The sequence below is a fragment of the Callospermophilus lateralis genome, chromosome 3 (genome assembly GCF_048772815.1).
Source record: "Callospermophilus lateralis isolate mCalLat2 chromosome 3, mCalLat2.hap1, whole genome shotgun sequence".
Taxonomy (NCBI): Eukaryota; Metazoa; Chordata; class Mammalia; order Rodentia; family Sciuridae; genus Callospermophilus; species Callospermophilus lateralis.
The window spans coordinates 108,662,773-108,689,896 of NC_135307.1; the positions used below are offsets into that span (position 1 = coordinate 108,662,773).

A 27,124-nucleotide genomic window follows, 5' to 3' on the forward strand; every position below is an offset into this window, starting at 1 on the left:
CCCGCATCCTTCGCCTCCGCCCCTGGGCCGGAAGTCCCCTCCTTCTCCCCTCGCCTCATACACCGCAAGCTATAACCGCTCCTAGGCCCCATCCCTCCGCCGGTCAGGGAAACCTCTCTCCGCTCAGTCCCGCCCTCTTCCTCTGGCTCTAGCTCCGCCCAGGCTGCTCGGCCCAGTCCCCAAGCCCCCGCCCAGCCCCGCCCAGGCTCCGCCCCGGCTCCTCCGCCAGCTCCGCCCCTTTCTCTCCCCGGCCCCACCCCCGGCCCCCGGAAGCCTCTCTCCGCCCCCGGCCCCGCCCCCCGAAGTTTCTTGGGCCCCCGGCGGCGGGCGGGACAGAATGTAGAAAGCCGCCGCCCGGCCCCGGGTAGATGGAGCTGGCGGAGCCCGCGAGGAGCGGGGAGTGAGCGGCGGAGTGGCCGGACCCCAGCGGACTCGCCATGGAGGAGGAGGTGAGGGCCGGGCCAGCCGGGGTCTGGGCTGGGGTCTTCGAGCCCCTTACGGGGTTGGGGTCCCGGGCTCAGGCCCCCGTTCTTGCCCGCCCCACTTCCACTGGTGTCGGGAACCCCTTCCCTTTCCTACTCCCAGGCTGAGCCTAGGCAGATGGAGCAGAGGGGGGGGTAGGGGTCCGCATCCCGCACTTTTCAGACCTCATCCTCCTTCATTATATCTTTGGCTTTGCTCGCTGACTGTGGGGAAATCCTAGTTGTTATTGTTCCCCATTGAATTGATGGGGGACTGAGGTTCCTGCGAGTTTAATGACTCTTAAAAGTGGCCTAGGTTGCTGTCTTTGAACTCCGTTACCATTGACTTCTCGTGCTGGTCAGGTTGGATCCTGAGGGGACAGACCCTGTATGTGAGTTTGATAGGGAATGAGAGGTCCTATAGATCCCAGGGTCCCTGTTTTAAGGAATTTGAGGCTGCAGCCCTGTCCGGTGGCAGGAAGCCTGAAGAAATTGTTTTTTTCTCTTGTGTAAGTCCCTGTGAGTCCCCTTTCCCCACTCCTCTTCCCTTGCTCCTCATCAATCTGAGGACACACCAGCTGAGGAGTCAGGTCTCTCTACCTTCCCCACATCCCTGGAAGGGATAATTCCTGGAAGAGCTGAAGATTGGACCAGCAATACCCCTTGAGCCTCCCTCTACCCTCTCTGGACACTCTTGATCTGGGGTGGGGTCAGGTAATCTTGTGACCTCTGCCCTGTGCATACAAACTCATTTCTCTTAGCAGCCTGTCATCCAAGGGTTCAGCACACACCATGTACTTAATGTGTGCCTGTAGAATGAATAAGAAGATGACTTTAGTTCTTATCCTTTGAGATTTCCCAGCTTCTGCTCCTCCCAACCCAAGGGAAGGTGATGTGTTTTTGCCTGGATGGGTGGAGAGGAAAGATGAAGCTTTTCTTCTGGTAACAGGCCTGTTGGGGAGCCCTGAGTGGACAAGGCTGCTTGTGTCCCTGTTAGTTAGTGACCACCTCCCTACTTCCTGATGCCACTTTTCAGGAGCAACCAGGCTGTCTGTTCCTTCCAGGCCAGGCCCTCCATTTCTGTGGAATGATAGATAAGTCACTTCCCCTCTCAGCCTGCATTTCCTCTTCTATAAAATATAGGGCCTAGCCTCCTCCCCCAGGCCTGGCACTATGATTGTGGCCCCTTCTCTTCGGGTGGGTTGAGGTAAGGGGCAAAGTCAGGCCACTGTGATTTGCTGTGGTTTCTTTCTGGCTGTCACGGGTGGGGCTGCTGACTGCCCTGGGCTCCTGCTGGGAAGACTGGGCTCTCTAGCAAGGCCCCTCCCTTGCTCCCAGAGGATGTGGGTAAGGATTACTCCATCTCCTGATATGCTCTGTCCCCCAATTAAAGGAAGTTCTCCTGGGGCCTCCTGGGCTCAGCCCAGCCTTGTGCTCCCTCTGGTTCTTAATCTCTAACATTGATACTTTCTGACTTCCAGATATCAAAAGTTCTTGAGTATCTGGGCCATCTAAAGTCTTGCCTGCTTTACTTCCTCCCCGACCTCAAAACCTCACCCACACAGGGAAGAGCTCTCTATTGCTGGCCTGTCATTGGCATCCCTAACTCTCCTTTCCTCCCACTTCCAGTACCTTTCCCTTGTCTCTCTAGGCCTCGGTACCCATCTTTGTTTCTCTGAAACTCCTCTTAGATCATGGTAACCTGCTCTGCCCCATGACCCCAGGCCATCACATCACCTCACTTCCACATGGCTGCTTTTAGTTCTCAGTTAGCTTTGAGCTTCCTTGCCATACCCCAGCCACTCTGGGGCCAAGCCCCCTCAGCCTCAGTGATATCCTCTGTTCAGTGGGCTGGTAGTCCCTGTCAGGCTGACGCTTGGTGAAGAAGTACTAAACTGGGCACTGAATATCTGCCCACCTGTGTTCTCTGGCTCTCAGTTTCACCATCTGTAAAATAAGAGGGATTTGGGTCCATAAAAGTGATGACGTGTGTACAAAAGGATTTGTTATCCCTGGGGTAAGTTTGGAAACCTTGGATATAGGTTTTTCTGTGTCTGTCCTCAGACTCTGTCCCACTGCCTTCCCATAGTCATGCCTTTCCTTGGTTCTAGGCTGCCCACTTGTCTGTCCTATCTTGATATAGGTAGGGCAGTGTCCTGTTTCAGCACTGGTTTTGTAACATTGGGCTACTCTCTTGCCCTTTCTGGGTTGTACTTTCACTTTCTGGTAGTGAAGGGGTTGAGAGTTTAGGGTCTTTAATGCTCTTTTTGCCTTTCCTTCTCTGGGCCAGGGTATACCTGGCCCAGCACCTTATCTACCTCCTACCTTCTGTATGGGCTGCCTAGACTGACCCCAGGCCTTACCCCACTTGGGGCTCCCTCAAGGTAAATGTGATGTCTCTCTCAACATATAGGAGCCCCTCAAGCAGGGGATAACCACCTAGCCCCCAAACTGGTGACTTCCTTTATTCAGGGTCTGCTTTGCCCCCAATAGACTGTGCTTACTCTCTGATTGCTTCATCACAGGGTTCTGACATGGTGGGTTCTTAGTACAGTTTGATCAGAGCATCACTGGGATTAGTCTGAGGGCAAAGGTTGTCATAGCTGCCTGTGATGTGAGATGCCAGAAGGTTTCTTCTGGTCTCTGTCTCTGTCATAAGTTTGATGAGGCTTTCCATCTGTCCTCTTCTGTGCACAGGGTCAGAGTGACCTGGCTTTTTTTGTCTTTTTAATGAATGACCCAGACATCTTTTCATGTCAGATATAGGGAAGTCAGGCTGGTGTCCAGGGAGCCTTAGGAGCCACTCACAGTGGGTAGGAGAGGGCCAGGGTGAGGATAGATGGGAGAGGAGAGGGCAAAATGAGAACAGTGGTCAGCTGGTCAATAAGAGGAGAGGAGGCTGAGAAACTGGGCTGAGCTGGACAAAACCTCCCCTGTGAACCCTGCCAAGGGGAGGGGCCCCTTGTTAAAACTTACTGGGTCATAGCCAGGCCCTCTAGTGGGAGGAGGTCTGAGGGGCTGGATGGAGGGTGGAGGCAAGTAGGAACATGGCCTCCAGCCAGGCCTCCTGTAGGATGACTGGGCTTTGATTCACACCATCTGCAGCCCCTCTATTGTCCCCTCCCCTGTCCCAAAGAGTCCTCCTGCGCAGTTCTTATCCTGGTCCCACCCATCCTTCCAGGCCTTGGGCTTACTTCTGTAGCTAATCTAGTCATGTATCCTAGGCACTGGTGTGCTACACCCATGACCTAAGTGACAGTGATCAGCCAAGGTTACAGCCTTGGCCCCCAGAACTTCCAGCTGGTAGGGAGTTTTCACGTGTCAGGCAGTGGGTGAGGCAGGCAGGAGAAGTCATAAGTGGAGTGAGTTAGAAAGGGATGTGAGATTTCATGGGGTAGTGGTGAGCCCCCCAAAAAAGTTAAGGCAAGAGGATTATAAACTTGAGGCCAGCCTGGACAACTTAGTGAGACCCTGTCTCAAAATAAAAAGGGGTGAGGATATAGCTCAGTAATAGAGGACCCCTAGATTTAGTCTCTAGTACCACAAAATACACCCATTCTAAGAATGCCCATCCAGTGCATGGAGGGTCCAGGAGCTGGCCAGCAGGGGTATAGCTGCTGATAGGAGGGTTATGAGTGTGTGAAATGTAGGGCTGGGGATTCCCATTTCCCAGTTCTTCCCTTCCAGTCTTGGGCCCTATGACAGTCTGTCAGGGTCATTGAGGGGCTTATCCCCTGGGGGGTTCCATAGTCCTTGGGGGCTAAACATATATCAGTTGTATTGTGGGAGGGGAAGTTTGGGTGCAAGATAGTATGGTAGAGCCTCCCCCTTCTATTTATTTTAAAAATTTTTTGGTACTGGAAATTGAACCCAGGAGTGTTTTACCACTCGACTATATCCCCACCCTTTTAATTTTGAGTCAGGGTCTCTCTAAGTTGCTTAGGGTTTTGTTTATTGCTAAGGCTGGCCTCAAACTTGTGATCTTCCTGCCTCAACCTCCTGAGTCTCTGGGATTTCAGGCATGTGCCACCATAGCCAGTGAGCTTCTTGCTTCTTATTAAAGGGCCTTGAAGTCTCCTCTTACCCTGGACATGGTGGTTTTAACTGGCCAGTTTCCCACTTCCTCATTCCTAAATCCAGGAAGACCATTAGGAACCATCCCACTTGCCCCATTTCTCTTCCCATCTATAACTTAGGGAGAGGCCCTTAGGGAGCTCCCCACATTCCTGGAGCTTCTGGATATCTAAGGCCAGCAGCTTTAGTCCAGAAAGGCCTTGTCCAGAATTGGGAACCAGAACCAGGGAGAAGGTCCCTGAGAGTCAGAGGAGATGGCAATGACAACAACAGTAACATGAATGACAGCTGTCATTTACAAATTTAGTGTATCCTAGGACCTGCTTTGTATGCCTTATCTTCATTCAGCAATAGACATTTCTTGAGCACTTACTGTGTGGCAGGCATTATACAAAACAGAAATCCCTGCCCTCTTGGGGTCTTATTTCTTACAACTTCTATTTTTTCTTTGGTACCCAGGGGCGCTTAACATCTGAGCCACATCTCCAGCTCTTTTTATTTTTTATTTTGAGACAGGGTCTTGCTAAGTTGCTTAGAGCTTTGCTAAGTTGCTAAGGCTGGCTTTGAACTCGCTATCCTCCTGCCTCAGCCTCCTGAGCCACTGGGATTACAAGCATGTGCCCCTATACTTGGCTTCACAGATATTTCTTGAGCGTCCAGAACGTGTAAAAGAAAAGGGCTGAGTGCAGGGGACCTAGAAGTGAATCTAACCGCATCTGGTAGGCATGTTCTTGGCACCCAGCCATCCAAGCAAGTAATGGACAGGGTACACAGTGTCAGTGACTGACCTAGGGGTACAGTGTGGCTGCCCTGTCCAGGGGAAGGGCTTAAAATTAACTCCTGTACAAACTCGTTGAAAGAAGAGTTCAATAAAAACAGTAAAATAAAATAAATAAATAAAAAGAGTTCTTAGAACCAGGTGGGATGGTTACCCTGCGATCCTGGCTTGGGGTGTGGATGAAGGTAGAAGAGCCTCCTACTTTGGGGCAGGAAACTAGGGCTGCAGAGTGGGTTGGAGATGCAGGTTGCTACTTTTCCAATCTCTGCTTAAAGGTTCTTTCTTTTGGGAGGCTTTTATGGGCCACCCCAACATGGACCAGTTCCCCACTGTCCTCTCATTGGCCCCTATTTGTGTCCTTTATACCATTTCACACTGGTTTATGTGTTTGTGTCTGGGTGTTTATTTGTTCAGTTCTTCTTTCATCCTGCTGTGAGCCCTATGAGAACAGAGACCATGTTACTTTTCTTCCATGACATAAGTGCTCAGTGCATCATTTGTTGACTGGTTGAATGAACACATGGAGATAGAAGGGTGGAATGGGTAGAACGTAGGTTATGGAGACCTCCTTTATTTTTATTTTTCTGTTTTTTTTGATACCGGGGATTGAACACAGGGGCTTAACCACTGAGCCACATCCCCATCCCCTTTTATTATTTATTTTGAAACAAGGTCTTGCTAAGTTTCTCAGGGCTTCCCCAAGTTGCTGAGGCTGGCTTTGAACTTGTGATCTTCCTGCCTCAGTCTCCTGAACTACGGGGATTACAGGCATGTGTCACTGTGCCTGGCAATGAACTTTAAACTCTGGCTCTGTCCCTTTGGCTATGGGACTCTGGCAAGTCTTCTCTTTTCTCTAAGCTTCAGTTTGCTATAACATTTGGATGATGATACTACCACCTTGGAGGGTAGTTATAAAAGGAAATGAGATTGTGTATATGAAATGTGAAACAGTGGTTCAATGAAAGGTGGTAATTGCTGGGCTGGGGATGTGGCTCAAGCAGTAGCGTGCTCGCCTGGCATGCGCAGGGCGCTGGGTTCGATCCTCAGCACCACATAAAAATAAAATAAAGATGTTGTGTCCACCGAAAACTGAAAAATAAATATTAAAAAAAATTCTCTAACAAAAAAAAAAAAAGAAAGAAAGAAAGAAAGGTGGTAATTGCTATTATTGTTGTTCTTATTTCTTTTTCTTAATATTTTTTTAGTTTTCGGTGGACACAACATCTTTATTTTATTTTTATATGGTGCTGAGGATCGAACCCAGCGCCGCGGGCATACCAGGCGAGCACGCTACCACTTGAGCCACATCCCCAGCCCTATTGTTATTATTTCTGATATTGGTTAAGAATATCTGCCTTAGAGGTATTGGGGACCCTCACATAGGATGATGTCATTAGGTGCCCAACACAGACACACATCTCTTGTGTTGCCTGTGGACCATGTGGTAGCAGCCCTCATGGCATGTCTTGGTGCTGTCTTACAGGGTTTAAAGGAGGGGAGTGAGAAGCCTCGGGGAGCTCGGACAGCAGACAAGGCTGGCTGGATCAAGAAGAGCAGTGGGGGCCTCCTGGGGCTCTGGAAAGACCGCTACCTGCTCCTCTGCCAAGCCCAGCTGTTGGTCTACGAGAACGAGGTGAGGCCCTTTTTGGCCCTGTTATTGGGGATTCTGGGGCAGAAGGCAAAGTAAGGGCAGCCAGGCCAGTAGGAGGACCCTGGGCCTGGGGCTAAAAGACCTCCTCCATTTTTGATTTGCTGTGCCACCCTGAGTGAGTGCCTAATCTCCTCTGGGTCTTCATTTGTAACATGGGATGATGCCTCTAGGGTTCCTGGATGAAAACTCTTTGAACTATATGTGTAACTAGTGTGAATCTCCTCAACTGTAGGCCTGTGTACTGGAAATTTCTGTCTCTGGGCAAAGTTCCATATAAGTGAATGTTCCAGAAAAACATTCAGTGATGGTTATAGAAATAATAATTAATACTTCATACTTGTTTGGAACTCTTACATACCTCTCTTCACAGTGGGAATAAGAGTGGTCAACAGGGCTCAGGTTGTGGCTCGGTGGTGGATCGCTCACCTAGCATGTGCGAGGTGCTGGGTTCGGTCCTCAGCACCTCATAAAAGTAAATAAATAAAATAAAGATATTTAAAAAAGAATGGTCATCATTTATATTTTACAGAATTTAATGTTGAGGTTCAGGGTGGCAAGATGACAGTGAATTCAGCATCTCACAGTGAATGGAGGAGTCTAGAACTAAATTCAGTGCCCTTTCTACCAAGAGACACCAGCAAGGAAAACCCATCAGTCTGTTCTGTACCATCAGACTCTACTTTTAGCTTTTCTTTCTCCTTTAACTTCAAGCTGCTGCCGCCACTTCTGCTTGTGCCTCCCACAGTCCTCACATCTTCCCACTTCAGGATCTCGTGCCCCTCCTTGTTTCAGCAGGCTTGAAATTCAGACATCCAAGGATACTAAAATTGTGTGTTAAGAGTCAGTAAAACTCTAGGTGAAGACTCAGGAAGAAAGGTGGCTTTTTCTTGTTGATGCAGTTTGGGTTCTGGGTTAAGGCTAACAGAGGGTCCATCCACTGTCTGATAGCTGGAATACATGAGGGTAGAAGGGGAAGCCTGTCCCTCTTCTTTATCAGTCTTTCTCAACCTTTCTTAAAGTATCTGGCAAATTCATAATTGTCCCAGGTCCATAAAGATTTAGCAACCTGGATCTAAGCATTTAAAGAAGCTGCCTTTGAGAATCACCTTGCCTGTCCTGAGTCCCTAGGCTCCTGGAGCTGGGGTATCAGTGAAGCAGTGGGAAGAGAGCAAGGAGATAAGTGTGTGCAGACAGTCCCCCAGATGTTCGGTACTGCGGCTGTCACCAAATTAGGATGTGCCATGGCTGAGAATGTGGCAGCAGAGGGATATTTTTATAAATAAAGAGGGTTGTCACAGCTTCCCCCAGTACCAGCTGCTACAAGAGTTGAGTGACAGTCTCTCAGCTGTCGGCCTGTCAGGCACTGCCAGACTTGCCTGGACTCTGGCTCTACATCTGGCCATGCCTGGGAAGCAGGAAGGATTATATGTCCCCCAAACATGAAAAATCCAAATGATACCTTTTTTTTTTTTTTTTTTTTAAGATCACTTATTAAAAACTTTCTTTCAAGAACTTAGCATTCGGCCATGGGGGAGCTTGGTCCAGGAGTAGGAATTGAAAAATGCTTATTAGTTCAATTTCTCTTTCTGATGTAAGGAACCAGCTGAGTATGGATGGCTCTTGACTGTTTCTTTGCTGTCAGAGGCTGATGTTCCAAAGATGCTGCCCCCACCCAGTGTCTGCTGCTTTATTCTTTTTTTTTTCTCTGAGCTGCAGAAGGATCAGATGATTCAGCACTTCAGTGTGAGAAGAGACCCAGGACAGGCAGCTATGGGAAGTTGGGTGGCAGAGATGGACTGACTTTTTGAGCCTAGGCAGAGGAGGGTGCATTTGGGCCAGTGGTTGCTGAGTTGGGGAGGCCTGTGGACATGAGGCACAGTGAGCTACTCTCACTGGAGCTTTCCTGTTGGATCCCCAGGGAGGAGGAGACTTCCTGGGGTCTTACTCTGAGCCAGGCACTCATTGTAGCACACTGTCATATGTATGTCCCTCTTTAGGGCTGCCTCTTGAAGAGTACCAAGGGAGGGACAGAAAGAAGATAGACACACAGAATAGGGTAGAACGAGCCTGCTGAGCAGGGACATAAACCTGTGCTACTCTATAGTGGGGCTCAGTGCCCTTGGCACCTAGTAGGGTAACTGTACCTGGCAGGTGCTGTGCAGATGTTTACTTGCCCCAAGAAGTAAATGATGATGAGAGACTTCAAAGAAGGGAGAACACCAATGCTTAGGGGAGTGTATGGGACAGCATAGGAGCTACCTAGAGCATTTTTTTGGCTCTTGGGCTTCATGAAGGAACCTGGAAGGGATTGGGTTTTAGGGATTGGACAGAGATATATGGAAACAAAAATGGGAAAAGATACCTGATTGAACTTGGATAGAGAGATCAGGTAATGCTGGCTTCTAGTCTCCTTTCCCTGAGAGGCAGAAGAGAGTAAAACAGTGGTTATTCACCTGAACTGTACAATCATCTGCTTTTACTGAGATCTGGGCCTTACAACCATGAGATCCTAGTATCATTGGTCTGTAATGTTGCCTGGGTGTTGGTTTTTTGTTTTTTTTTTGGTAGCGAGGATTGAACTCAGGGACACTCAACTACCAAGCCATATCCCCAGCCCTATTTTGTCTTTTTTATTTAGAGACAGGGTCTCAATGAGATGCTTAGTGCTTCACCATTGCTGAGGCTGGCTTTGAACTTGCAATCCTCCTATCTTAGCTTCCCAAGCTGCTGGGATTACAGGAATGTGCCACCACACCCGATGGGTATTGAGAATTTTTTTTTTAATATTTATTTTTTAGTTGTAGTTGGACACAATACTTTTATTTTATTTTATGTGGTGCTGAGTATTGAACCCAGGGCCTCGCACGTGCTAGGCGATCGATCTACTGCTAAGCCACAACCCCAACCTGGGTATTGAGGTTTTTTAATAACTTCCAGGCTACCAAAACTGAGAACCTCTGGTAAAGATCAGTGGTTCTCAAACTTTCTTATGCATCAAGATCTCTTGGAGGGCTAGTTAAAATTCATATTTCCAAGCCTGTGCTCTTAAGTTTCTGTTTCAGTGGAGATGGGACTTCAGAATTTACATTTCTAGCAAGTTCTTGGGTGGTGCCAATGCTGCTGCCCCAAGTGCCATACTGGGAGGACCACTGGTATAGAGTAACCTATTGAGAAGGAACTGATTTAGTCACTGACTGTGCTTAGGAGGAATGTAGTGTGCTAGAAAGACCCTAGCCTGGGGTCAGGATGTGTGTCTGTGTCCCTAGAGCAAATCACTTCATCTTCAGGCCTCATTCTCCTCACCTGTCAGATGAGGCAGATACTGAGTTACTGGGGATTGAACCCATGGGCGCTTAACCACTGAGCCATGTCCCCAGCCCTTTTTATTTTTAAAATTTTTAAAAAAAATATTTATTTATTTATGTATCTTTAGTTTTAGGTGGATATATTAGTTTGTTTTTATGTGGTGCTGAGGATCGAACCCAGTGCCTCATACATGCTAGGCGAGCACTCTACCACTGAGCCACCACCCCAGCCCCTTTTTTTAATTTTTTATTTTGAGACAGGGTCTCACTAAGTTGCTTAGGGCCTCACTGAGTTGCTGGAGCTGGTTTCAAACTTGTGGTCCTCCTGTCTTAGCCTCCCAAGCTGAGATTACAGGTGTGTGACACTGTGCCTGGCAGTTCTAGGCTTTAAAGGTTCTTGGGTGGCTCTGGAGAATCAGGGAGGCAAAAGTGCTCACTAAGTGTTAGACATCAGCAAGTTTCCTTAACTTTAACTTGTCATCCAGACTCCAAAGCACTGTACTCCCCTTTTCCCCAAAGGACCTGCTTCTGCTTCCCAGGAAGTTGTTTTATCTGGGTCTTCCCTGGAAGAAGAACCAGTTGACCACCAATGAGGGAGGAGCTTGTCCCAGGCAGCTTGCTAGATAGGCACCTGATGGGTAGTGCCCAAGGAGAAAACCCTTATATGTCAGGGATAGTGGGCAGAAAGGCAGCCTGGACAGTGGTACATGATGGGACTGTCTTGGCCACTGACCTGCCTAGCATTGAGGCCTCAGAATGGCATGCAAGGTGACAGGGTAGGATGCTTTGAATGAGCTTTTACCCTCTTTTTTTGTGCGTGGCCTGCAGTCTGGGATGAGGGGCCACTCACCCCAACCAGGGATCAGCACAGGAAGATGCTAAGTTGGGGAGCAATCACAGGATCACTGTGTTGAGTTGGAAAGTCTTCTTTCTCCCAATTTTGTGACATCGTGCATCTCTTTTCCAAGGCTACCTCTTACACAAATCTCTGGCCTCTGGTCCTGAACAGGCTTCCTTCTAAGTCTTTTCAGCCATCCCTTTCCCCCTCTGGCTTTAGGCCACTGGATTCAGCCCTTAGACAAATATCCACCCCTGGGCTTGGGGCCCTATTTCTTGCCTGGATGGTAAGCTTTGAGGGCTTCCTTCCAGTCAGCACATACTGAGCATTGTCTACTTGCCAGGGTCTGAATCCACAATTTGGTGACGTGTGATGTCCTTCCTGAGTGGGATCAGGGTCTGGGCATGGCCTGGGTTTTGAGTCTTAGTGGGGTTTGGCTCTCATCAGCTCATGTCCCTTTTGTCTTTCTCCCCAGGATGAACAGAAGTGTGTGGAGACAGTAGAGCTGGGTAGCTATGAGAAGTGCCAAGACCTGCGTGCTCTCCTCAAACGGAAACACCGGTTTATCCTGCTGAGATCCCCAGGGAACAAGGTAGGGATATGCCCACTTCTATCTGCCTCCCTCCAGGCCAGATTCTGCTTGGGAATACCACCCCTGGGTGGCTGAACCAGTCTGGGCTTTGAAACGGAGCCTGCAGGTTTCTTATTGAGTTGGCTGAGGCCCAAACCCAGTGGCTACCACAGGTTAGACCTTCTACTCATTTTGTCTTGGAGGCTCCTCAGCCCCTGGTTGATGGGAGATGCACTTACAGCTAGACTGAGATCCCTCCTCTCCTCTTCTTCTTTTAGGCCCTGAGGCCTCTATTCCAGGCTGTGATTGGAAATAGTCACTGGAAGAGGGGCTCTTGGTCCTTCTCTGCACCCTGGACTCACAGGAGGCCCAGGGCTAAGGCAGGAGAGCTGTGGGTGAGGTCTCTAGCTCTGCAACACCCTGTCAGCTAGGAGTAAGGATGTGGCCTCTCCTTTATCCCAGGCCTTCCTAGGTAGCCCCTTCAGGTCCTCTCCTGGACCCAGAACTAAGAGGCCCACAGCCCCCAGCTTTCCTCCCCTTTTCCTTTCCTTTTTTGACTGTAGCTGGAGAAAGTTTCTTGCCTGAGAGAGTCTTCCCTGGGACCTGGTCTGTGCACAGATGAGGTTTACTGTTTGCATCACTCTGACTGGTAGTCTGGGGGTATTGACACCTGGTCAGTTTCACAGGTGTTAGGAGGGAATTTGGGTTTGAGGCTGGCGCATGCAGCACCTCTTGCCAGCTCTAAGTTAGCTCTCACCACACCCACCCTAACCTCTGCATGTCATGTGGAGCCTTGCAGAGTGGGGCTGAGTCACAGAAGCTGGCTGCTGGGCAGTAGGTTTCATCTGGGCCTGCTGGAGGCCATTTTGTTTCTCTTCCAGTTTTAGGGGTCAGGAGCTCTGTTCTTTGTAGTCCTGGGGACTTGGACCCTGGAAGAGGAGGAGACCATGATGCTTTACTTGTTAACCCTTTATCCTACTCTGCTGGGGGTTGGGCAGAGAAGCAAGCAAGTCTGCACTGGAGAGGGCTACAGAGCTCTGACTCCGGGGAGTTGGAGGATGTGCCCCTGGGCAGGGGCAGGTTTATAGTGTCCTGAGGATTCCTGTGGCTGGGTCCAGGTTCACCTAACATCTGCTGCTTAGGGCTTCTTTGAGGAAAAGAGGGTCACATTTTGATCTTTCAGGCTCTGGATCTTTCAGCCCCTACCCTGTCCTGGAGACCCACTCACTGTCTCTCCAAGTAGGCACTGTATGTATGTGTGTGTTTGAGATGCAGAATATGATGCATGTGAAGGTCTGTGTGTGCGCCTCCCTATGTGTGGTTGAGTGTCTCCCTGGCCTTGGTTCTGCTGGGGTCTTTGTGAGTGCCTCCTAGTATGTGGATGTGTGTGGGTGCTTGCCTCTGTGTTCTGTCCATGCTTCTTTGTGGGCCATCTCCATTCTCCAGCTCTTAGAACCAGCTGGTGGTGGGACTAGGAGGGAGGTGGGGCCCAGCTCCATTGGGACATCACCTTCAGGGAGGCCTGTTTGTGCAGCTGCACTTTCAACTTCTTTGTCCAGCACTCTCCTCCCATTCTCCAACCCTGCTAAGAGTTCAAGTTGACTCTGGGTGACTCTGGGAACAGGGCAGTCAGTTGGAAGATGGAGTCGTGGAGTAAGTGGTGGTGGCCACCTGAGGGAAAGGTACAGCCTGGCTCTAGCTCAAGGCCCCTCACCCTTGCCTCCCCAGGTTGTGGACCTGGCCCAAGGCACCACCTGCATCCTCTCACCCTCCCACCCTCCCGCCTTTCCCATCGCCCTGGGTGTTCCTGAGGTCCTCAGTGCAGCCTCCAGCCGGCCAGGAGGTCATGTGACCCTGGCTGTCTGGTCCTGAGGCCGCTTTTTTCCCCATTAATCAAATAAACAAAGACTCCAGTGTCTCACATACCCCTCTCCCCCTGCCTCTCCATCCCCACACCCCTGCCCATGAGGTCACAAACAGCCGCTGCCAGGAAGCAGGGTGGCCACTGCTGGGCCTTGCTGCCCTGCTGGTCTTGGCCAGCTTGGCTCTTTCCTCTTTCCTGCCTCCTTCCCCCCCCCCCACTTTTCCTCTCTGCCATTCTGCCCTTCCCCCTTCCCCAGGCCTTGTGGGCCTATTCTGTGGCCAGTCTTATTAGCATCTGAGCTCCCAGCAAGGCCAGTGTTCCTGGGACTTCCTGAAAGGGCTTATGGTAGGGACCTGTGTAGCCTGTGGCCTTTCAGGACATAACTTCTTGGTATTTGTGTTAATCATCCCGATTCCAGTCATCCTTGTGGAATGCCTGGCTCTTTGAGCCAGGATTACAGGATGTCTTAGGGTAGAGCTTGGTCCCCTGTAACCTTGCATTTCCTCTCCCAGGGAAGTAAACCCCTTCCACCAGCCTGCATCTGGTGGGCTGGGCCAGTGGGGAAGGGGCTACAAGGTGAGTTGGATCCATATTTCTGTTCTTGTCCCAAAGATAGCCATCTGACTCTTTCCTGCTCCACTCTTATTCCCTTGCTACTGCCATGCATCAGAGTCTTTTCAAGCTTTTAGGGATGCTAAGGCCTATACCAGGGAAGAGCATGACCATCTTGGAGCCCCTGAATAGGAGCAGAAGTTGGGGTCAGAGGTGGTAGTCCTAGACACTTTTCCTACCACAGGATTAGGTGGCCTTTGTAGCCCCTGAACGGAGCACAGTCTCTCCCTGTGCCCCAGCATCTCTGATGGCTGAACTGAGAGGCAGTTGCCAAGGTGCCCTGGGGTTTCTGACTTAACTGCAGATTTGCTGCCAGGATTGAATTTACCCTGGTCATGCAAATGAGCATTTGGCTATGCCTGGTGTGGAGGGGGGGGGCACCTAGGCCCTGTATGAGGAGGAGGCTCAGTGGCCAGGAGGAAGTTATATAATGAGGATGCTGAGGGGGCCAGGCTGACTGTACTGTGGTGTTACATAACTGGGAGAGTGGCAGGAGGGAAGGCGCTATCTAACACCAGGGTGGGGGATGGGCAGATTGGCCACTGCCAACAAAGAACTAGGGCATCTTGAGGTCAGAGTAGGCAGTGGCCCAAAAACAAGGCAAAGGAAGGAACCTTGGGCCAGTTCATTTATTGGCTCATTCATTCAGTAACTATTTTCTGAATACCTACTGTGTGCCAGGGCCTGGCTTTAATCATGTTTAATACCCTCAGCATTGCTTTGTAGTAGGACATGTGATCGCATTTTCTAGATGACAAAATTGAGACTATTTATCCAGAAGAAAGGCAACCCGTTAATTCCTATTACTGGGGAATTTCTTCACTCTGCAAAGCTCCAGATTCAGTATTTATTTATTTATTTGTTTTAATTTTAAAATTTTTTTAGTTGTCAGTAGACCTTTATTTTATTTATTTATTTATTTTTATATGGTGCTGAGGATCGAACCCAGTGCCTCACACATGCTACGCAAGTGTTCTACCACTGAGCCACAACCCCAGCCCCAGATTCAATACTTGAGATTTATCTTTTTTTTTTTTAACTTAAAAAAAAACAACAAAAAACTTCTAAAACAATTGTGGTCAAAACATATAACATAAAATTTACTGTCTTAACCATTTAAAGTATAGTTAGTTCAGTGACATTAAATACATTTACAACATACTACAGCCGTTATTATCATCCATCTCCAGAACTTTTTTCATCTTATAAAACTAAGCTGAAGCCAGACACAATGGCACACACCTGTAATCCCAACACTTGGAAGGCTGAGGTAGGAGGATCAAAAATTTGAAGCCAGTGTAAGTAACTTAGCAAGGGCCTGTCTCAAAATAAAAAATCAAAACAAAAACCAAAACCACTAAGCTTCCATTCCTTCTTCTCTCAGCTCTTGTAAACAATATTCTATTTTCTTTATGATTTTTGACTACTTTTATATCTTGTATAGGTAGAATCATATAGTCTATGGCTTTTTGTGATAGCTTATTTCACTTAGTATAATGTTTTCCAGGTTTATCTATATGTAGTATGTGTCAGAATTTCCTTCCTGTTTAAGGCTGAATAATATTCTATTGTATGTATTCACTACATTTTGCTTATCCATCTATCCACTGATGAACACTTGGATGGTTTCCATGTTTTAGCTATTGTGAATAATGCTGCTGTGAACATGGGTATATAAATTAGATACATCTTTTATTTATTTATTTTTTATGGTGCTAAGGATTGAACCCAGGGCCTCACACATGTTAAAACACTGAGCCATGGAGCTACATTGTAACATATTTGTACAAGTACATAACATAATTTAGTCAACTTTTTTCTTTTTCTTTTTTTTTTTTTTGTGCTAGGGATTAAATCCAGGAATATTTATCACTGAACTACATACCTGATCCTTTAAATTTTTTACTTTGATGATGATGATGATGATGATGATGATGATGTTTTTTAGTTCCAGGGATTAATCCAAGGGTGCTTAACCACTGAACTCCATCCTTAGTCCTTTTTTAATTTTGAGAAAGGGTCTCCCTAAATTGCTTAGGGCCTCACTAAGTTGCTGGGGCTGTCTCTCTTTTTTTTTTTTTTTTTTGGTACCAGGGATGGAACTCAGGGACACTCAACCACTGAGCCACATCCCCAGCCCCATTTTGTATTTTATTTAGAGAGAGGGTCTCACTGAGTTGCTTAGTGCCTCACTTTTACTAAGGCTGGCTTTGAACTCTCCATCCTCCTGCCTCAGCATCCCAAGCTGCTGGGATTACAGGTGTGCACCACTGTGCCCTGCATGCTGAGGCTTTCTTTAAACTTGTGATCCTCCTGCCTCAGCTTTCCAAGTTGCTGGAATTACAGGTGTGTGCCACTACACCTAGCTTATTTTTTATTTTAAGATAGGTTCTTGCTAAATTGCTGAAGTTGGTCCTGACTTGCAGTCCTCCTGCCTCAGCCTCTTCAGTTGCTGGGATTACAGGCATGCAAAACTGCACCTGGCAATGTGGTCAATTTCATTTCCAGTACTTCTCCTTTCCCTCCCCTCCCCCTTCTTCCTGGTCCTCTTCCTCTACTTTAAAGGTCTCCCTTCAAATTTTATGAGATTTCCCCCACCCTGCTTTTTCCCCCTTTTTTTCCCCTCTAGCTTCCACATATGAGAGAAAACATATGACCTTTGACTTTCTGAATTTGACTTATTTCACATAAAGTTCTCAAGTTTCATCCATTTTCCTGCAAATGTATAATTTCATTCTTTATGGCTGAATAAAACTGCATCGTGTATATATGCCATATTTTCTTTATCTATTCAATCCACTGATTTATCCACCTAGGCTGGTTTCATAGTTTGTCAATTGTAAATTGTGTTGCCATAAACATGGGTATGCATGTGTCAATGAGGCATGGTGACTTTAATTCCTTAGGATAAATGCTGAGGAGTGGTATAGCTGGGTCATATGATGGTTCTGTGCCTAGTCTTTTGAGGAACCTCCATACTGATTTCCATAGTGGTTGTACTAATTTACAATCTCCCCAACAGTGTAAAAATGGTGCTCGCTTCAACAGCACATATACTAAAATTGGAACGATACAGAGAAGACTAGCATGGCCCCTGTGCAAGGATGACTTGCAAATTCATGAAGCGTTCCATATTTTTTTAAAATCAATAAAAAAAGTGTAAAAATGTTTGTTTTTCTCCATATTCTCTTCAGCTCTTCAGCATTAATTTGTTTGTATTCTTGAAGGCTGCCATTCTGAACTGCAGATAAATTAAGTCTCAGTGTAGTTTTAATTTGCATTTTCCTACATACATATTTTTAAATGATCTTCTTAGCTCCCTGAGGCAGATTATGGTGGTATTCTCTCTCTCTCTCTCTCTCTCTCTCTCTCTCTCTCTCTCTCTGTCTTTTTTTTTTTGAGGGGTACTGGGGATTGAACTAAGGGGCACTCAACTATTGAGCCACATCCCCAGCCCTATTTTGTATTTTATTTAGAAACAGGGTTTCGGTGAGTTGTTTAGTGCCTTGCTGTTGTTGAGGCTGGCTTTGAATTTGTGATCCTCCCGCCTCAGCCTGCCAAGCCACTGGGATTACAGGCATGTGCCACTGCGCGCGGCAGTATTCCCTTTTATAGATGAGAAAATTGAGGCCCAAGTTCAGATAGCTGTAAGTGGTTAAGACCCAGCTGGGAAGCTCTACTGCTCTCTCTACTGCATGAGGTAACTTCATACTTTCCTTTCATCTCCTCTCTGGCCATTAGGTTTGGTAGGGACAGAACTCCAAGCTGCCTCTCCAGAACTCCTGCCTATAGTGAGGAGGGATTGGGGTTGATGTGGGTGGGAAGCTGGGAGTTAGAAGGGATTACTTTAGACTGCTTTAGTCAAGTGCCCTCCCATCTGTGGAGCCTCAGTTTCTTCATCTGTGTGATGGGGGCTAGAGTTGACTCCCCCAATGACCTGATTATGGTCTGATTCAAGGCCAGAAAGGAGACCCTGGGACTTTAGGAGTTGGGACATATTTTTTGGTGGGGCCAGGTTTGGGTGTAGGGCTCTCTACAGAGCTTGAGGGGGGTTGTGTTTCCAGTAATACTTAATTATGGGCACCCCTCATGCCTGTCACCTCTGTCATTATAATCAAGCTGGCATGGGTGTAGGCTGGGACAGTGACAGAGTTCCCCTGAGTTCAATTTCCAGTACCAACAAAACAAAACAAAACAAAAACAAACAAACATAAAGTGAACTGAAGCCCAGAGATCAGGCAGCAGGCTTAGGGGAGTCCAGATTCAAGCTCTTTCCACAGGATAAGGTTGATGCCAGTCCAAGTCTCCAGCAGCTATGGGCTAGGGGAGGGCCCCATTCTCTGCTTCTTTCCCTACCCTTGCCTTCAAATGCTGATGTCAGACCTGTTGTGGGGTCATTTTGGTTTGATTTTGGAAACTGGCATGAAAATGTGACCATAAATGTGAACTCTATAAAATATCTACCATCCATCCCTTGCAGGTCAGTGACATCAAATTCCAGGCACCCAGTGGGGAAGAGAAAGAATCCTGGATCAAAGCCCTCAATGAAGGGATCAGCCGAGGCAAGAACAAGGCTTTTGATGAGGTGCGATTCAGTCCTGTGGCCAGGTTCTGGGCTGGCCACCATGTGTGGTCTGGGAGAGGTCCCTGCCCATCTTGTCCCAGACTACTCCTCATTTACGTCACTGCTAGAGACACCTGGGGCACACTTCATTTAGCCTTCATAACAGTCCATCAAAGTGGGTGGTGCTGTCCATTTTACAGATGAAACTGAGGCATAATTAAGTAACTTATTTTAAATTAAAAGTGTGTTGCCAGGTGTGGTAGCTCACACCTGTAATCCCATTGACTTGGGAGGCTGAGGCAGGAGGATCACAAATTTGAGATCAGCCTAAGCAATTTAGTGAGGCCCTAAGCAACTTAGCTAGACTGTCTCAGAATAAGAAGGGATGGGAGAATAAAAAAGGCTGAGGATATAGCTCAGTAGTAAAGTGCCCAGGTTTAATCCCCATTAAAAAAAAAAAAAAAGGCACAGAAGTGGTATGGTAGAATTTAATTGATTGCAGCCATGGGCTTTTTCCAGCCCGACCTTAACTGGAAACAGCAGGTGGCCCAGGCAAGGGTGGGCTGGGGGTGAGCTCAGCCTGAGTGCTCCCTTTCAGTTTGCCCATGAAGTCGGGCAAGGTTTACAGGCTGGTTTGCAGCCCTGAATCTCCCTATTTGTCTGCAGTGACCTCATCCATCTGTGCTGTAGTGGTGACTCTGGCAACCGTGGTTTGATCAGGCTCAGGGAGGGCAGTATGTCCCATGAGGCCAGGATCTCCTAAAGAGGATTTGTCTTTGTTTTTGACATCATGGATCCTTAGCTGTTTGGTCTGCCATGACCTTGAGGTCTACCTTGTGTGACACCTTGGATTGTAGAGGATGAGACCTGAGGGAAACAAACCTTCCCAAGCAAGACCCACCTAACATCCAGATCCAACTCCCAGCTGTGGCTGCTACATTCTTTCCTGTGTTACTGTGTCACGCTTAGTTCTTCACTGCCTGGGGAAAGCATTCCTATTTTCAGGGAAAATGTTGATGGGCCATACTGTGGGTGTTGGGGGAGGATACAGGAGCCATGGCCTGGGACTCACCCCTGTCTTGTCCTCCACTGAGGACACAGACTATTGGCGCTCCAGACAGGCTTAAGCCCCGACTCCATCACAAGGACAGGCCACTCCAGGGTTCAAAGCCCAGATTTCCCATGTGAATCTTACTCTGGTTTTCCAGCTACTCTTGACCCGCTTTCCTGACCATCAGAAAGGAGATGCTGCTCTCCAGACATTCAGGCCCACGGGGTAGAGACTCTGCTCTTTCCTGGACTGTCCCCACTGGCCTGGGAGAAAGGCAGGGGTCAGAGAAGGCCTTTGCTAGAAGGCAGATACCAGGGGATTGTGGTCTGGCTTCTCCCCACTTCCCACTCCCCAGGTAAACCCTGCAGCAGCCTCAGGGTTGCTTAGATATTTATGATAGACTAAAGGGTAAGCACTGTGAACTCATATTTGGGCAGGAAGACTGAGGCAAAGAGTGTAGCTACAGAGAACAGGAGAGCCTCAGACTTGACAGAGGTACTGCTAGTGGCAGTGTAGACTTAGAGAGAAGTAGAGGTCCAGAAGCAGGAGACACCACAGGGCTGTGGTGGGGTGCTATCCCTGTTGAGTGAGGATGCAGGGTGCAAACCCTGCTCCTAAGTCAGGACAATGGGTGTTTACTACTCTCTCCAAGGCCTGGTGGGGGCTGACCTGCCTCCTTCTCCTTCCCAGGTAAAGGTGGACAAGACCTGTGTCCTGGAGCATGTGACACGGGACCGGGTGCGGGGGGGCCAACGGCGTCGGCCACCAACAAGAATCCACCTGAAGGAGGTAAGGCTGTGCCTGCGGTTTGGTTGGTGGGAGGTCAGTTGGGCCTGGGGCTCAACTCCTTAGAGTGGCATCCAGGCTTGGGCAATCTCTTTCCTGAGGACACCTGGAGTTGGGCTTGCTGAGTGATGTACAGAAGAGGGCACTTGTGCTATTATGCTCAGGGAGTAGATGTTCCGAAACCCATAGTCTTTTTCATTTATGGGCTACATAGTAGGTTAGCCAGAGTTGGCCAGAGGGAAACTGAGACACATGAGACTAGTCCCTGACCCTTCAAATTCAGCTTCCAGTTGGAAAATAGACCTGTCCATAGGCTCCCCCAAGCAGAGCTGTGTCTAATTTTGTACAGAGAATGCTGTGAGGTTGTGGGCAGGAGGGACTGTGGAGGAGCCACTGGCATTTGAGCTGACCCTTGAAGGACAGTGCGGGTTTTGGTTGGCAGATTTGGAATGATGGGATTCCTGGCAAAGGGAATGGTAATTGCTGAGGCACGGGGCAGAGCAGTTCAAGGTGTGCAATGGCTCTGCTGGTTTGGGAGACTGGTCTGGGAAGACGGGGTTAGGGAGGAATTTGTGGAGACCTTGAGTGCAAGAGTTGGGAACAGAATGGGAAGGCACAATCCAAAGCTTAGTTGGAGGCCCTCTTGGTGGGTTAGATTGAGGGACAGAAAGAAGTGGGGGAGCTGGTCCCCTAGGCTTCAGGTGTGGATGAGAAGGGAAGGGTTTGTGGGAGACACTGGGAAGCAAGAGCTACTGAGGCTTGCTTGAATGCTGGGATTGGACAGAGCAGGAAGGTGGTCAGTGGTGTCAAAGGCCTGAAGACTGGGCAAAGGGAGGTGCTGGGCACAAGGAATTTGTGAGAATGTATGAGCAAGAGTGAGGGGTAAGGGGGCACCCCTTTTAGACCAGTGCAGCTTATGTGGGTGTCCGATTTTGGAGGTTATGAAAGAACCTCAGCAAATGTGATATTTGGGGGCTGGAGAGGAGCAGTAGGCATCAGCCAAGGAAGAGGAAGCAAGAGAGACCAAACGGGGGTGCAGTGATATACAGTCATAGTCCCCAAGGCAGGAGGATCACAAATTCAAGGGCAGACCCCTTCTCAAAATAAAACACAAAGGGCTGGGGATGCAGATCAGTGGTAGAGCATGGAGAGAGGGGGCAGCCAGACCTGGGGAACAGTAGCCAGGTTGGCATCCACAGTTAACAAGGAAAAGGCAAGTGATAATGTTTGCAGCACGTTTTCTAGGAGAAGGAGTCAGGGTAGAGATGTTGTGGACACCGCACAAGGCAGGGACCATGAGAGGGGCAGGGACCATGAGAGGGACAAAGGGACAGGGTCATCAGAAGGTTTGCTGTGGAGAGGAGGCAGTCTATTATTTTCTGTCAGCTGAAGGAGAGGAGCTGCAGAAGGGGAGCTGAGGTCGTCGAAAGAACAGGAACACCCATGGGGAAGATCTGAGGTGGGACCTTTGAGAGGAGCTCAGGGAGGCACGGTGTGTGTGTGTGTGTGTGCGTGCGCACGCACTGGAGGAATGTTTCTGTGGGAGTTCCATATGACTCAGAGCAGGTATTGGCCAGATCACATGGGGCATGTAAAAGGGTGTGAGGGTCCCTGCCAGCATCCCCAACATCTGAGGAACCTTAAGAGAAGCCTCCTGCCACCTCTGCTCCAAGATCTCTGAAGCTCTGTGACAAGATCCCCATAACTTGGGCTGCTGGGTGTCCCCTGGGTCACCAGAGTCAGGTGGGGAGACAAGCTCATTTGGTACAGTGGCTCTCCCCTGGTGTTCAGCTGGTTAGGCAAGGGCTGGAGAGGAACTGGCAGATAGGACACAGGTCTCCAGAAAGGGAAGCAGAAGTGAATGAGCTTGAGACTTGGGGGAATTTACATTTGACTCAGTGACCATTCAGCCTGTTTGACACCCACATACCATCCCCCCCACCAGGTAGCCAACGCAGCTTCTGACGGTTTTTTGCGCCTGGACCTCGATGTTCCGGACAGTGGGCCACCAGTGTTTGCCCCCAGCAATGATGTCAGTGCAATCCAGCCCCGGGAGACACCTCAGCCCCTTATGCCTCCTACCAAGCCTTCCCCAGCACTTGAGAAGACCAGCCTTAGTGATAAGGTGGAGCCCCCTTCTGGGGACAGAGCCCCAACCCTAGTCTCAGCCAGCTCTGAAGCCCAACCTGAAAGCCAGGAGGACTCGGAGATCCTGCTGGGGGAGGACAGTGGCTCTAAGGAGCCCCCCAACAGCATCTTGCCTGACAAACTGAAGGTGAGCTGGGAGAGCCCCAGCCTCAAGGAGCTCCCTGTCCTGGAGAGTGCTGAACTCTCCAAGGTACCTTGTTCTGAGACTGCAGAGGCTTCCCCTAGGGGTGGGAAGCCCCCTACACCCCCACCCAAGATCTTATCGGAGAAAATGAAAGCCTGTTTGAGTGGGATGGAGACTTCTGAGCCAGCCCAGAGTTCTGGGACCACTGGGTCCTCTGCCCCAGGCTCAGCACAGTTCTCAGTGAATGGTGTGGATGATGGTCCTGAGCCTAAGCCATCCCAAGGTGCAGGTGCTCCAGGAACTGCCCAAGAGGATGCAACGACATCCACAGCACTGCCCCCCTGGGACTTGCCACCTCAATTCCATCCCCGCTGCTCCTCCCTTGGAGACCTGCTTGGAGAAGGCTCCAGGCATCCACGGCTGCCCAGGGAACAGCTGTATCGGGCCCAACTGGAGGTGAAGATAGCCTCAGAACAGACAGAGAAACTATTGAACAAGGTGCTGGGCAGCGAGCCACCCCCCGTGAGTGCTGAGACATTGCTCAGCCAGGCTGTGGAGCAGCTGAGGCAGGCCACTCAGGTCCTGCAGGAAATGAAAGATTTGGGAGACCTAAGTCAGGAAGCCCCTGGGCTAAAGGAGAAGCGGAAGGAACTGGTGACCCTCTATAGGAGAAGTGCACCGTAGGCCTGCTGGGCCAGAGGCGCAGGTCCTCTTGGCTGCACCCATTAAAACCCAGCCTTGTTGAGAAATGAGGTCCATTGGGCATGTCAGGGTTTGGTTAGGACCTGAAGAAACTCCTGGTGTCCTTCCCACTCTGCCCTGGCCAGTGGTGCCAGGTGCCAACCAGCACCACTGTCTGTCTCTCTGGCTTGGCCTCACCTGGGACTCTGTGCTAGGAGCTCACACTCAGGCCCTGTGTGCTGAGTGATTGTTCCAAACTTCCCCAGGGCTTTGGCACAGTTCTTGGGGTTTCTAGGGGTGGCATCATCTCTGCTCCCCATCCCCAGTAGTTTACATTCCTGACTTCTGAATAGAACACAGCTGAGCCCCACTGTAGTCCCTCCTCTCATCTCTAGGTGTTCCCAGACAGCCTCCAAGTCAGCCTCCTTCACACTTATTCTGAATGGCTTCAGAGGCCTTGGGTGTAGGCTATAGGATCATCCCTCAGCTGGGTGAAACCTGGGACTCAGCTAGGGCCTCCTGAGGCAGATGCTTCCGTCTCCTGAGGAAGGCATTTGCTGTGTGGCCCCTCTCTGGGCCTCTTAATTTTTCTGCAAAGCAAGGGCATTTTCTGCAGCCTCCTTCTCTTTGATGAGCTGCAATTGGAGGCACAAGTCTAGAGCATTTCAGGAAAGAAGAGGAACCAGAGAGTCTCCTAACTTGTTTTTTACTTCTGGACTAGCTGTGTCTAGCCTTGCACACTCCTGAAGAGGTGAACCCCTGAGTGGCCCAGTTTCAACATTAAAAAAAAACCTGTATATGATTATCATAAATCAGCCCTCAAATTCCCCTCCAACTTTTGTGCCTCCCCAGATGGGACTTATCTGGGTCTCTGTGGTTCCTCCTCAAATCAAACAGGCCCAGTGTCTCCATCATCTCCTCATACACTGATGGGGCCTGCTGAATCTGACATCCCTTCCCTCTCCCCTCTAGCCCTCTTCAGCTCAGACCCCTGGTGGGTCACTCCTCCTAACTTTGTAATGGAAGGAGGATTTTCTCCTCTGTCCCTTCCTGGCCCATTCCTGGTCCCCTCCCAAGTCCCCTCCCGAATTGTGCCTGGATCTGGGAGCACATCCAGTTTCATCCTGCTGCAGCAACTAGATTGAAGGTGGAGCTTAGGGGTGGGGATGGGGGCAACTTCTCTAGGACCTGCCCAGGAGGTTTCTCCATGTGCACTTTTGTTTACAGAAGAGAAGAGAGGGCAACAGCAGCATGCCCTGGCCTTTCTGCCCACTGCTCCACCCATCTTTAGCCACCAGCCATGCCCACTGAGACCTGCCAGTGCAGGTTGATGTCTTCATTACTGTACTGTCACTTTGTTCTTGAAGGCAGTGGGCAGAGATCAGAAGAGGCAGGTCTCCTCTTTGGTCTGTACCCCGATGGTGCAGAGGTGAGCAGCAATGCCACGGTTCATGAGCCCTCATCATCCTTCACAAATCACAGTCCTTAGGCTCCTATGCCACAGTATGCCTTTCCTTTCATCTCTTCTGTATAAGAGCAAGAATGTTTTCAGGTGCCCATCACATGACCCCCTGTCATCTTCCCTCAGGGAACAGCCTCCCCCATCAGCAGCCAGGACTGGCTGGACTTTAGCCAAGTCATCTACTGCCAGGAATTGGGCCTCAGTTTCTTTTTCTGTTGGCGTGGCAGGGCATGTAGGTCTATTCCCATGCTTTGGCCACCTTTCTGCCTCTCCCTGGGGAGGAGGCATTCTGTGTCCTCTGCTTATGAAGCGCCTTTTTTGAAGTTTGGCAATAAATCCCTTTTTATGAAACTTACCAGTCCTAAGCCTGTTTGTTGGTGTGGTAGCCAGCTCTAGGGCTGGCCTTGAGGGAGCAAAGGGTAGGTGGCAGTTGGCATCATAGTTCCTGACAGTTCCAGGGCCCACTTCCTGTAGGCTGGACTGGAGGTATTGCCTCTCCCAGTGCTGGGCTCCTGCTAAATTCAGCCAGGCCCCACCCAACTACCCCTCCCCCTCAGTGTTTCTCTGGGCCAGGGTCTAAATGTGAGGAGCAATGCTTTCTTATTTAAAAAAAACATTATTTGGAAATAAAAGTTGCAAGAATAAGACTAGTACAGTGAACACCCACATACTCTGCCCAGATTGACCCATTATTTTATCTTCTCAGCACTTTCTCTCTTCCATGTGTACACATTTTTTTTTTTCTCTGAATCATTGGAAAGTTGGTTATCATGGTCCTTTACTCCTAAATACTTCAATGTGTGTTTCCTAAAAGTAAGTTTATTCTCTCATGTAATCATGCTAAAGTTACCAGTGTCAGTAAACTTAACACCAATGTAATAGTTTGTTTTTTATATTCCAGTTTTTTTTATCATTTGACACAATTATTCTTATCATATTTTTCCTCTTGTCCTGGTCAGCTATTACACCCAATTATCAACTCTCTTTAGTTTCCTTTAATCTGAAACGTTTATAGTCTGTCTTTCACAACACTGACATTTTGTAAGAATAGTCTTTCCTCCTAACCCTTTTAATAGACCATTCCTCCTTTGGGGTTTGTCTGAGGTTGAGACTATAGATTCTTGGCCAGAAACCTGCATGGAAGGTAAGTGGTTCCTTTTCAGGAAATCATATCTAGTGGCATGACATCCATTTGACCCTCTTTGATGCTGTTCATTTTTATCACCTGAGCAAAGTATCTGCTTTTCTACTGTCTGATTCATGTTTATTCTTTTGCAAGTACTAAGCAATCTGTGCAAGGCATCTTAAGACTATGCACAAATGTGGCCCCCCAACACAATTTCCCCCAATTTTGATTTTTGATTCTTATAAAAAGGTGTTTCCTATAAAGATTTCAAGTGACGCCACCAGCTGTTTTACTTCTGAGCCTTGTCCTGATTAGGGGTGAACCTGGTCTCTGCTTTATGCCTGGGGACTCCTGACACTTCTCAGCACCTCAAGTGTGCTCAGGGAAGCAAGCCCTGGGCCCATTTACAGAACTCTTCAGTCAGACTACCGATTTTCAAACCCCACCCAAGGACTTTGGGTAAGTTTCAGTCTTGGGGGCCCTCATTTTTCCCAATCACAAAAGAGGATTAAACTACTCTTCAGTCTTCTATGTGGGAAAGCACTGCTGTGCTTGCCAGAGGCTGGCTCCTTTCCTTCTCTGTGAGGGCCACTGCACAGTCCCTGTGACCAACATAACAGGAAGCACCTGACCCAGGACCTATCAACTGTGGCTGTGACCCTTGTGTCCCTTGTGAATTTCCCTGTCACTGATCTTATGTGTGACAGCCATACCACATGTGTTCTGCAGAAGCTGGGGAACCTCGGAAGAACCACTTTCAGGCCCCTTTATCTGAAATGAGTCTCTATGGGTGGGAGTGTCCCTTCAACCCTGACCCAAGAATTAAGTTGCTTCTGGAGGGCCACCTTCAAGGGAATAGATTCTGGCATGGTGTTGGTGGCTAACCACAGGGCTGAGGAAGGTTGTGGCAAGAGCTGGCTCTCTGGTCTTGAGGACTGAAGAGAAGGGGAGGCTTCTTTTTGAACAAACTGCAATACCTCTAGCCTGAGTCCCTGTGGATAGTCACACTGCAGGATTTTGCAAACCAC

At 49.0% G+C, this 27,124-nt stretch overlaps 1 protein-coding gene and 1 non-coding gene across 2 annotated transcripts; both read left to right on the forward strand.

Moving 5' to 3' along the window:
* The first annotated feature begins 348 nt into the window (after positions 1-348).
* Positions 349-26,534, forward strand: Plekho2 (pleckstrin homology domain containing O2). The gene is made up of 6 exons (XM_076848627.2): positions 349-449; positions 6,797-6,946; positions 11,583-11,699; positions 18,635-18,739; positions 20,460-20,558; positions 22,501-26,534. The coding sequence occupies exons 1-6, from the start codon at positions 438-440 to the stop codon at positions 23,509-23,511; spliced, it is 1,494 nt and encodes a 497-aa protein (XP_076704742.1). The 5' UTR covers positions 349-437; the 3' UTR covers positions 23,512-26,534.
* On the forward strand, positions 17,187-17,293 carry LOC143395968 (U6 spliceosomal RNA). Its single transcript, XR_013090873.1, has one exon. It is a non-coding gene; the product is annotated as a U6 spliceosomal RNA (small nuclear RNA).
* Positions 26,535-27,124: the final 590 nt, after the last annotated feature.

Excerpts from the sequence above, each read along its gene's own strand:
- Plekho2 (XM_076848627.2), top strand. Across the intron at positions 6,947-11,582 it reads TGTTGGTCTACGAGAACGAG|GATGAACAGAAGTGTGTGGA; the intron begins GTGAGGCCCTTT and ends CTTTCTCCCCAG. Across the intron at positions 20,559-22,500 it reads CAAGAATCCACCTGAAGGAG|GTAGCCAACGCAGCTTCTGA; the intron begins GTAAGGCTGTGC and ends CCCCCCCACCAG.